The sequence below is a fragment of the Mus caroli genome, chromosome 16 (genome assembly GCF_900094665.2).
Source record: "Mus caroli chromosome 16, CAROLI_EIJ_v1.1, whole genome shotgun sequence".
In the NCBI taxonomy this organism is placed as follows: Eukaryota; Metazoa; Chordata; class Mammalia; order Rodentia; family Muridae; genus Mus; species Mus caroli.
The window spans coordinates 62,597,503-62,610,162 of record NC_034585.1 but is presented as its reverse complement, the minus strand read 5'-3'; the positions used below and the strand labels follow the sequence as shown (position 1 = coordinate 62,610,162).

The 12,660-nt window shown below is 34.8% G+C and overlaps 1 protein-coding gene across 4 annotated transcripts in view; it reads left to right on the top strand.

Annotated features, from left to right (window-relative positions):
- Cadm2 (cell adhesion molecule 2) overlaps positions 1–12,660 on the top strand; it is a 932,542-nt gene that overhangs the window by 645,184 nt on the left and 274,698 nt on the right. For 2 of the 4 annotated variants that reach the window (XM_021184564.1, XM_029470561.1), the window contains exon 2: positions 607–633. The exons of the other annotated variants lie outside the window; for them this stretch is intronic. In XM_021184564.1, the coding sequence (XP_021040223.1) occupies positions 607–633 (27 nt within the window). The remainder of the gene's footprint in view (positions 1–606; positions 634–12,660) is intronic. 4 annotated transcript variants of the gene reach the window in all.

Sequence of the window (12,660 nt, the reverse complement as noted above, 5' to 3'; positions counted from 1 at the left end):
GCTGGCCTCGAACTCAGAAATCCGCCTGCCTCTGCCTCCCGAGTGCTGGGATTAAAGGCGTGCGCCACCACGCCCGGCTTATAACTTGTGTTCTTGAGGCATGGCTATTGATGAGGTAATTAGAGCTGTATAGATTTAAGTTTCCACATTTACAGGACATGGACAAGAAGCTAAAGTGTTTTGGAATCTGTTCAGTATATGACTGGAGAAGGGACGTGCTTAAATTGCACACTCTTGTGAATTACACTTGATGAGTAGTGGGCATGTTGGTAAATAGTACTAACGATGTCTAAGCCACTTATGTGTATTCTATAGAATTATTATTAAATTAAAATATGGATTTAAGAAAAGTATAAAGAAATTTGATCCTTAAATGAAATTTGGTGACTTATGCTTAAAATTTCCACTAGGCTCCTTTTTTATTCCGTTTTCTCCTCAAGAATCAGATACTAACAACATATAACAATCAAGTCTCTTTTTCATATTATATGGTATTTAACAAATTTAACTAATGATATAAGAATATCTTTGATTTTTCTACTTGAGGTCTGTCTCACATCTAATGTGTCTCTTTCTTCTTCTTGTGCAACCTTTCCTTGGTACCAGCGGCTGCTTCAAAAAGTAAAGTCAAAGGTGAGGTTTAGTTCTTTCTGCATGGTGTGTGATGTTTCTATTTTCGCTCAGTGTTCTGTTGTCTTTTGGATGATGGAATCACTTCTATTTCTGATACTATTCTTATGGTTAGTCTGTTTTTTTTTATATTCCTACAAATATAAATAAATGTCTTATTTAAAGATTTAGTTTCTCATGCATGTCTGTGTTTGCATGATTGTTAGAGTGTATCTCTTTTGCAAATTCTTTTATGGATTAAAGTGCCTTAGTTCGGTTACTTTGATAAATTTTAGGATTTCTGGTACATTTGAGAAACGTGTAAAATATACCAAAAAGTAACATGTATAGAATTTTGAAAAAGTTGCATGCCTTCATAGAATTATGTGATAATCAACTATTCTATAAAAATATGTAGTATTAATTCTGGGATTATATTTACTAGTTTTCTTTCATTTTATAGGTGGATTATGTTTGTATCTAAGAATAGAAATGAGATACAGTGTTGTTGGTGAGGTGCATTTAGTCAATACCTAAAAGGTCTTAGCTTAATATTTTTAAGCATTAATCAGTTTGAAAGAGCCCAAATATGTATGACAGAGTAGGATAAAAGTAATATAAATATGTTTTATGTTAATAATTCTCAGAGTAATCCATAATATCTAAAATGCTGTGTGGACTAGAATATTGCTCCAGCTCAGAGCACTTTACTAGCAGGCACAAAACTCATCATCCAATTCCAAGTGTGAATGCACACAGCACAAAAACAAAATCAAAACAAACAAATCCCCATACTTTCTTTAATGCTGGCTCTAGTTTATTTAAACTTTGGATCCAGATTCTAGTTCTCTAGTTTTACAGTTAGGTGTAACATCATTAAAAATTGTTTCCTGTGTTTTAGATCAAGTGAGTTTTGTAACTATTTTTCTGAAGACATTCATTTATAGCATCCTATAGATATAAAGATGAAGGGCAAACGATTCTATCATATGTCCTCAAGCTGTATCCTACGTTTTTGTCCCAGTAAATGTGGTAAAGGAATGAATGCTGTTACTCACATGGTTTTCTGGCAGGTCTGTGAATAACAACAGCAGACTTTCATCATCAAATAAAATAAATGCTTATGAGTTTATTTTTATACATTTATAAGCATTGTGCATTTATATAACAAAACGGTTCAAAGTGTGCTTTTAAGAATGAGTAATTAAGGTATTTTATAGTAGTGTGTAACTTGAATAGTAGAGAGAATAAGTAGCATTGATTATTGATGAAAGGGTTGGTATAATCTCAGAGTAAGACTATGTTCTCAGCACAAAGAAGATATATTTACACCATGAGCACAAAGGGCAGTGAATAAAAACAAGGCCATCCAGTAACTGCCCCACCTGGAGATCCATCCCATATACAGTCACCAAACCCAGAAACTATTGTGGATGCCAACAAGTGCTTGCTGACAGGAGCCTGATATAGCTGTCTCCTGAGAGGCTCTGCCAGTGCCTGACAAATGCAGAAGTGAATGCTCACAGTCAACCATTGGACTGAGCACAAAGTCCCCAATGGAGGACATAGAGAAAGGACCCAAGGAGTTGAAGGCATCTACAGCCCCATAGGAGAAACAACAAGATGAACCAACCAGTAGCCCCAGAGCTCCCAGGGACTAAACCACCAACCAAAGAGTACACAAGGAGGGGATGAAGGCTCCAGCCGCATATGTAACAGATGATTGCCCTATCTGACATCAGGAGAAGAGACCCTTGGTCCTGTGAAGGCTCCATGTCCCAACATAGGGGAGTGCTAGGGCAGTAAGGCAGGAGTGGGGGGGAGTGGGGGGGCATCTCATAGAAACAGGGGGAGAGGTGATGGGGTAGGGGTTTCAGGAGGGGAACCAGGGAGGAGGAAGCATTTGAAATGTAAATAAAATAGCCAATTTTTTAAAAAAATGTGCAAAAAATAAAGTTCCTCTCTCTTGAACTGAGAGGTGGCTTTGTGCAATGCTCTCTAGGCCAGGTGGCATATGACACTGTCACTACAGGTGCTTGGAAGAAGCATCTCATTTATGAAAAGGAAAAAGAAAGGAAAACAGAAGATCAGGGAGAAGGGAAATAGAAAGGGAGAAAGGTCGAGGGTATTTCTCCAGCATGAGGGAGAGAGGACTGCCTCTGGATAGAGAGGAGACAGATGTGATGACAGAAAAATCGTAGTTTATAAAGTTAAAAGGAGAATAGCCATGTTAGAATGAGGTGTTTAATTTTAATTGGGCAGGTTCATTAGGGCAGCCAAGTGGAGCTAGCTTTAAGAACGCAATGTAAATGGTTTGTCACAAGGCAGATAGCATGGGAGAAATCAACAGGGCCTGAGAGATACATGTCTCCTTCTCGAGCTGGCTAGGGTTCCTTCAGAGGTGGTCAGATTTTGAACAGCATGGATCATGAAATGGTTCTGGAAGGTGGACAAGATACTCACAGGCAATAGAGTGTAGACACTAAAGGCTAGGGTGACAGAAGTTATGGAAGCAGGAATGAGAACAGTATATTTTAGTACAGGGAAAACTTATTTTGAATTACACGTTGTATGGATAAGAAAATACAGGAACAAAAATTTGAAGGAAACACAAGAAGTTTCAGGGGCAATCATTGCTACATTTCATTACCAAAAATAAAAAATCCTGTAGTACTAATCTCCTCTATGATGATTAATAATTTTAAAGGATAACTGGAGAAAAAGTACAAAAGATTGAAAGCTTAGACATAAGAGAAGAAACCCGTGGGGGAGAAACATGGCTGTACATCATAATATACACTTGAAGACGTTTCGTAAGGCAGGCACATTTCTGTGCAGTTTAATGATTCATCTTCCTTCTTCTTCATTGTTCTGCACTGACCGTTTTGTTTCCATTGCCTGCCTCCGCTTCTGTACATTTCTGCATGGAACTTGTATGCAGTTTTCACTGTGCCCATAGTTGCATGTACAAGGTGTTAGAAATAGCAAAACTGATCATTTTGAGAATGAATATAATTTAGTCATAGAATTTTATTTCTAACCAGGGTTGAAGAAAGATGTACATTTTGCTTAAATTAATGCTTTGCATATCACATCAGATTAAAATTTCACAGACAAATGGAAATGGAAATACCACCAATACCTAATTTCTCTCCCCTATTTTACCACTCACAATCATCCTTTTTGTTCCCAGGGAGGGGAAAAAAACTCTAAATCAGAAATACTGATAACAGTAAGAAGAGGAAATTTTTTTTAAGTATGAAATATTTGTCCTCAGAGTGGACTCTTAAGCACATTCTTGATCTATGCAGCATGCTAGCTGGATACCTTTTGGCACCATTGCTACCTATTTGGCATGGATAGCACATATATTGATATCTTCAAAATGGATAAGATAGGCCTCACTCCCGCAGTGCATCAATAGCACACACTGGAAGCACATATCTGTTTCGAGTCCTGAGGATTTTCTCATACCAAAACTTGGAAGAGGAGGTTGGGCATCAGGTCAGTGGCTGCCGATAGCCTGATTTCCGAGGGCCACAGGACCAGCCTATAACGATGAAGCTTCTTCTTCAGCAGTTCAACTCTGCAATAATTATAAATAAATCTCTTAATAGTTTTCTGGACAATACCAGCATTTATTTAAATAGACATATGTCAGTTTCTTATTGATGGCAACTAAATGGTGTTTTTAGCATTTTTATCATACAGTAGATTCCATCCGGATATTCACTATACTTTTTAGCTGAGTTGTTTCACATGCAAGTACACATTTTTTAATATTCTCTGTCTTTGTGCTATTTGCTATTAACATACACTAAGCTATTTAAAAAAAGAAAGACATACATTAAATGAAAATATCTGACAGAACTGCTCTAAAAAGGTAGACATGCTTGAAGACAGCACACAAAACTCTCCTCTGTCCTTCTGCATACAAATACATACCTGTACACATTTTCACATGTGCACAAATTAGAACACACACATGTGCACTTATGAACATGTATAAAAATTAAAATATACGGACACAGAGGAAGAGAAGAGAGAGAGAATGAGAACAAACACAGAACTGTAATCAGGTAATAAAGGGGCAAAACACAAGACTAAAGAGATAAAACAATTCAGTAACTTGGGTCTTTTTACTTTCTATAGTGATTTTTTTGTGTGTTGATTTAATAAGAAAAGTCTAAGAAAAGACAAAATATCAAAGCAGGAAGTTCCAAAGTCAGAATCTTGGGAGAACACTAATGACTTTATGCCCTGTGTCCTAATGCATTTCCCTAGCTATATTTTATTCCTGTGTTGGGGATGGATATGACTTTTTCTATTTAAGCTTTTCAGAATGGTTTCTCTTGTTTGCATTCATAGCTGCCAATTAATATAATTACTGTCTTTAAAGTACCTTTCATTAATGTTCTCTTTTCTGATATCTCTTCTCCATGTTGAATATTGAAAACTATCATTTTATTTTATCTTGCAAAACAGAATTTGCCATATCTTGCTCAGCAGTGTCTGCCTACTTTCCCAACTTTAAATGATTTAAAACATCTTTCACTTCCCCTCCCCTATAGCTCTCATAGACACTTAGTTATCAAATTGTCCTGATTCTGTCCCCACAGTAGCTTTTATGTGAATCTCTCGTCTTCAAAACATTCATTCCTCTGAGCTTGCCTGGAGTTGTTTTTAACTAGTTTCCTGCTTCATTCTCAATACAGTGCAGTCTACTCTGCATTTGTATATCATACTGAATTTTAAATATGATCATCATTGCTGTACTACTGAGGAGGATGGAACAAAACAGCACCCTGGCGTACTTTTGAAATGTTTTTGTGTAAAATAATTTTCACCCTATTATTGAGTTATAGAACTACACTAAATTTACCTTAAATTAATATTCTTTCATAATTTTACAATTTTTAAACATCTTAATTTAGCAAAAATATTTTTAGTCTTCAGTCTTAATTTTTTTTCTATTCAAAATTTGTCAGTCATTTATGCCATGCCATTTCTAGAAGATCAGTGTTTGGTATCTTGACTATTAGCATCACACTACCATTATAAAATGCTCAGCTGAAAATTAGCATAATTATTCTGAATTTGAATAAGAATTAAAAGATAAAGAAGAGTTATTAACTACCTACTTTGAAGCACTTATGGTTTAGTTTAGAAGCAGCACCAATATTGTGTGTGTGTGTGTGTGTGTGTGTGTGTGTGTGTGTGTGTTTTAAGGGGATTTCAGAGGTTAAGACATTCATTTTCAAGGCAAACATAGATTGAATCCTGTTTTTACAATGTACAAGCTGGAATTTGTTCTAAGTTTTTACAATAGTTACTTGCAAAAACTATCTTGGTTTATCTAATAAAAGGGATTAACACTGATGATTACGGTACCATTGAATAAATTTTATTTATTTATATTATTACTATCACCACTCTTTATCTCTGTTAAAAACAAACAAATGTGAAAACACAGTTGAAGACATGCTTTAAAAAATATTTTCTTTGAGTATCAGTTGAATTTCATTGTCATGGTGACATTCATATTGTTATGATAATTATAAAGATGAGTACAAAATATATAACATAATAAATATTACAACTAATAATTTTAACTCAAAGAAAAGTTAATTATTAAGAAAGCTCTTATAGAGTGCTTTATGTAACACCTAAATTATAGAATAAAATTGTTTTCATTATCATTTGAGAGAAAATATCAAGGAAGAACTTAATCGGGAGAAAATGCTTCCCTAATTCTACAGAAGGTATGCTTAATTTTAAATAAAATGAACCCTTAGATAGTTTCAAAATCTTCACCATAAATTACTCATCAATAAGCAACTTTTTATGCTTATGATTATTTACCCTTTATAAGGCTGAGCTAGAAGAGAAAATGAAGAAAATAAATACATGTAAATGAAAACTAGGTATCTGGAACTTGTATTCACCAAGGACTCCAGGTGGAAGACATTGAAGTGGTGTCTCCTGCAAGATTCTTTGCCTCATCTACATTCCAGTTCATCTTACATCTCTAAAATTGTTACTAAATAATATACTATGTGCAATGGGGAAACGATTTCTACAAAAATATAATTTGTTACTGAATATTAAATGATTTCATGAATTAGAAACCCAAAATAATAATTATAAGAACTAATCCTTCCGAGATCATATATGGGTTTTCCACTAAACATTTCATATCTTTTAACTAAGTCAACACTACAAAACCTACTGAGATAGACCGATTCTTCTTCTTTGTAAACTGTGAAAATAAAAGGAAGGATTCAAGACACTTGTTAAAGGTCACAAGAGATTGAAGCAGGACAAAGATGCCAAATGGTAATATGCTAACTATAGACTTCCAACTCTAATTAGCTAACACTTCTAATGAGACAATGCTAAATATCACTCAAGTTTTCCTAAATATTACTTAATCTTCATATACGCCTATAGATAGAAGTACAGTTGACAGGGATGATTGATTTTCTAGCACAATACCGTAAATGGGACAGTCGCAGAGAATGTGTTCTTCATGTAGATTCTGCTATTGTTGTTAATGTGAGTATATATTTCTCTGTGTGTGTATGCAAACCACAAGCATGCCTAATACTAAATGGTAGAGAATATAGTGTCAGATCCCCTGAAACTGGAGTTTTGTGTAATTGTAAGCTGGTTTTTAGATGCTGGGAATCAAATCTAGGTCCTCTGATTAAAAAACAGCAAGCCCTCTTAACCACTGAATCATCTTTCCAACTCTTCCTTATATTTTTTATTTATCAATCTGTTTCTATTCTATTTTCTAGATGCCTCGTTCACTTATTTTATGATAATTATGCTGAGAAATTAAGAAGGCAATTTCACAATTAGATGAGAAATGTTCTAGAAACACTTCAAGCATAGATAATGTGAAATGCTAAGCTCAGAGAATCTTAAGTGTATACACATGAAAAATTAATCATAGGTTGACTCAAAGGGTCAAAAAATAAACAATTCAAGTTGATTTTAAAGTGCAGCCTCATTCAATTTGGTTTGTTTTGATTTCTTGCTGCGTGGAAATTTTGACATGCATTTCTTCTCTGGTGTTTCTCATTTATTTCTGTTGTGTAACTGTACTGTTCATGTTGCTCAATACAAATTAGTCTGGCTCCTGAAAGATAGAGCCCTCCAGGTAGCCATTCCATTTGCAAGTCTAAAACAATATTATATTTTACAGGAGTTAATGGAGCTATAATTCCTCATCTTTTCTGTCTTATTGAACAAATACAAACCTCAGCATCCCTGAACAGTGGCTGAAGCAACTGAATTTGACACAATCTAAGACAAAACTTTATATAGCAATTATAAGTTTAAGCATTTTTCTTTATAGTCTCATGAAAACCCTAAACAAATCATTATAAAACCTTTTTATATAGTCTAAACAGGCCTCAACTTAAAAGACATGATCTGCTACTGTTCAATTTCAGTTAGATTATGTCATTCTAAAATGCTAGAAATGATATTGCTTCATTTATAGCTGCCACATGCAGGTTTAGAAAGTCTGTAATTAAAATTCTGTTCTTTGTGGGGTTTTTAGGTTTATATGTTTCTAAACAGAAATATAAAGAGATCACTCTATAGCAGTTATTTGGGGATTTTAGCAACATTTAGAAAACAATGTTTAAGGTCAAAAATTAAATTACACTAAAAATAAATGTTGCTTTATTTTTTTAAATTTAACAAGGTGGTGGCTATATACTTTATAACAAGTAATTTTACAAGGTGTCATACTATATTTATCACTAGTAAAGCACCTTGTTATAAGCTATGAAGAAGGTGGTTCTGCCTAACTTCTAGTATTTGATCTTTAATTAACTCTTCTTCAGTCATCTGTAAAATAGAGATAAACTTATCAACACAGTTGACTTTATAGATTTATACTGGTGCAGAAGAATGCATGAATTTTTTTTTAACAGAAAACCAGAGAGAGTTAAATGGGACATAATCATTGAGACAAAAGCCTGAGGCTCAGTGTTGAATAAAATATGGCCTCTGAATTGTGTCCAAATCAGACGCTCATATACATTGTAGAATTTATAATAATAAAATACTTTTCATGTTCTTAGTTACTAAATACCCTAACTAAGGGAGCTCATAGGTTGTTTCATTTGGTGACTTTGTATTGAAATATTTTTGATACATTTTAGTCCATTCATGCTAACATATGGAAATTTCATACATTCTAAGCAATAACAATTTATGTCTTGCAATATTAAGAATAGAAAAGCTTATCAAACATAACCAGAGCTTGAGAAAATATTAAAAAAGCCAATGAGTGTTTTGGTAGAACAATGAAAAGTTTAGAATATGGGAAATACTAACAAGAAACTTTAAAAAATGACCATAGCACAAGTAACAAAAGCATTTCCTGAAAGGACAAATGATTCTCCATTAAGTTAGATGTTCTTTGGTGATTAATAAATCTGAGTGGATCCATTCCTCTGTTGAGGGGCATCTGGGTTCTTTCCAGCTTCTGGCTATTATAAATAAGGCTGCTATGAACATAGTGGAGCATGTGTCCTTCTTACTGGTTGGAACATCTTCTGGATATAGGCCCAGGAGAGGTATCGCGGGATCCTCCAGTAGTACTATGTCCAATTTTCTGAGGAAGAGAACATGCTCCACTATGTTCATAGCAGCCTTATTTATAATAGCCAGAAGCTGGAAAGAACCCAGATGCCCCTCAACAGAGGAATGGATACAGAAAATGTGGTACATTTACACAATGGAGTACTACTCAGCTATTAAAAATAATGAATGTATGAAAGTCCTAGGCAAATGGATGGACCTGGAGAGGGCATCATCCTGAGTGAGGTAACCCAATCACAAAAGAACTCACACAATATGTACTCACTGATAAGTGGATATTAGCCCAGAAACTTAGAATACCCAAGATATAAAATACAATTTGCTAAACACATGAAACTCAAGAAGAACGAAGACTAAAGTGTGGACACTGCTCCTTCTTAGAATTGGGAACAAAACACACATGCCGGGGCCTAGAAAACACAGAAATGGATGCTCACAGTCATCTATTGGATGGATCACAGGTCCTCCAATGGAGGAGCTAGAGAAAGTACCCAGGGAGCTAAAGGGATCTGCAACCCTATAGGTGGAACAACAATATGAACTACCCAGTACCCCCCAGAGCTCGTGTCTCTAGCTGCATATGTATCAGAAGATGGTCTAGTCAGCCATCAGTGGAAAGAGAGGCCCATTGGTAGTGCAAACTTTATCTGCCTCAGTACAGGGGAACATCAGGGCCAAGAAGTGGGAGTGGATGGGTGGGGGAGTGGGTGGGAGAGCAGGTGGGGGACTTTTGGGATAGCATTGGAAATGTAAATGAAATAAAATACCTAATTAAAAAAACTAAAAACAAAAAAAGAAAAGAAAAAATGATTATGAATAAATAAATAAATAAATAAATAAATAAATAGATAAATAAATAAATAAATCTGAGTGGAGAACTCACTATTGGTTTAGTGAGAGGAACTGATAATGCTTACAGACTTTGAGGGAGGTCATAGGTTGTATGTTTAAAAATAATAATTTAACAATTAAACAACTCTGAAACAATGTTACAAATATCCAATGAAATCTATTTTTAAGGACCTATAATTTAGTGAATGGACCTTGTGGGAAACTTTTGGAGGAATTACTACTCAGGAAATATTACAGCTGGGTATAAAAGTTTCCCCACAGCTATTGCACAAGTTTCACTCACCAGCCTATGTCATTATTGAGAGGTGATGATGCATCTCTTAGGAAGTGAGACCAGGTAGAACAGAAAAGGGGAAGAAAGCAAAAATCTTCATGTTGAGATAGGTATCTTGGCCTCTCTCTATCTCTTCTTTTCCTGTTATCACTTTATGGTCAGCCATACTCATCCCAAACATTATGTTCTGCTTTATAGGCTGAAAGAGTTAAAGTGACAGATAAAAGTTGACACATATGGACACCTTCACACTGTTAATTAAAATATATTTTTAAATGTCTATTTCTGATATTTTAGATCTGTGATTCTCAATCTTCCTAAGGCTGTAACAGTTTAATATAGTTCTGCATGTTGTGGTGCCTCCTACAGTCATAAATTTATTTTCATTGCTACTTCATAACTGTAATCCTGTTACTATCATGAATTATATTGTAAACATTCTAGAGAGGTTTGCCAAAAGAGTGTAGACCAACAGCTTCAGAATCATTGTTTAGATTATGATATGATTACATCATTTATGCCTTCCCCTTTCTGCCTTACTCCCATATTCTACTTTGTGCTCACCTTCAAATTCAAGACCTCTTTTTCACTAATTCTTGATACACCTAAGTATGAAATGCTGTCTCTATATTATTTGTATGTATGTGTTAAGGGATGAGCATTTGATATTGAATAACCAACCAGTGTGCTCTTCTCTGTGGAAGATGATTTCTCCTTCTCATGGTGCTCTTTAGTTAACTTGAGCTTTGCTCAAGGAGATGAATAATGGATCAATTTGCATTCTTCTTCATGCATACTGCAAGTTAAACCAGTACCATTTGTTAAAGATGCTTTCTTTTTCCACTGTATGATTTTAACTTCTTCCTCAAAGATCAAGTGTCCATAGATGTGTGTGTTTATTTCTGCGACTTCATTTCTATTCCATTGAATGACCTATGTGTTTCTGTATCAGTACCATGCAGTTTTTATCACTATTGCTCTGTAGTACAGCTTGAGTTCAGGGATGACGAATTCCCCAGAAGTTCTTTTATTGTTGAGAAGCATTTTAGCTATGCTGGTTTTTTATTTGTTTGTTTGTTTTTCCATGTGAAATTGAGAATTGTTCTTTCCATGTCTATGAAGAATTGTGTAGAAATTTTGTTGGGGATTGCAGTGAATCTGTAGATTGCCAACTCTTGGTAAATTGCCAAATTTTGATAACTGGCTATTTTCACTATGTCAATCCTACCAATCCATGAGCATGGGAGATCTTTCCATCTTCTGAGGTATTCTACCATTTCTTTCTTTTAGGCCTTGATGTTTTTGTCATAATGATATTTTGCTTGCTTTGTTGAAGTTACAAGATATTTCGTATCATTTGTGACTATTTCATATGGTGTTATTTCCCTAATTTCTCAGCCTGCTTATCATTTGTATAAAGGAAGGCTGCTGTTTGCTTTGGTTAATTTTATATCCATCCACATTACTAAAGTTGTTTATTGGCTATAGGATATCTCTGGTAGAATTTGGGGGCTCACTAATGTATGATAACATACTCTCCACAAATAGTGATACCTTGACTTTTTCTTTTCAATTTGTATCCCCTTGATGTCCTTTAGTTGTCTAATTGTTCTAGTCAGAACTTCAAGTTTATTGTATTGAATAGACAGTGAGAGTGAGCAACCTTGTCATGTCCCTGGAGTTTAGAAGGATTGCTTCAAGTTTCTTTCCATTTAATTTGATGTTGGCTGTTGATTTATCATGTATTGCTTTTATTATATTTAGGTATGTACTATGAGTTCCTGATCATTCCAATACTTTTAACGGGGGTGGGGTGGGGCACTGTATTTTATCAAAGGGTTTTCAGCATCTAATGAGATGATTATGTGATTTCTTTCTTTGAGTTTGTTTATAGAGTGGATTATGTTGATGCATATTGGTATATTGAACCAGCCCTACATCCCTGTTCTACTTGATCCTGGTGGATGAATGGTTGTTTCAATGTGTTCTTGGATTCAGTTTGTAAGATTTTTTTTTGAGTATTTTTGCATTGGTATTCAAGGACAAAATTGGTCTGAAGTTCTCTTTATTTGTTGGGTATTTATATGGTTTAAGCATGAGAGTAAGCATGGCTTCGTAGACTGAATAAGTAGTGTTCCTTCTGCTTCTATTTTGTGGAAGTTTGAGGTGTATTGTTATTTGTTCTTCTTTGAAAGTCCGTTACGATTCTGCAATAAAACCAACTGAGCCTGGGCTTTGCTTTGCTTTGCTTTGCTCTCCTTTTCTCTTCTCTTCTTTTCCTTTCTCTCTTTCTCTCTCTCTCT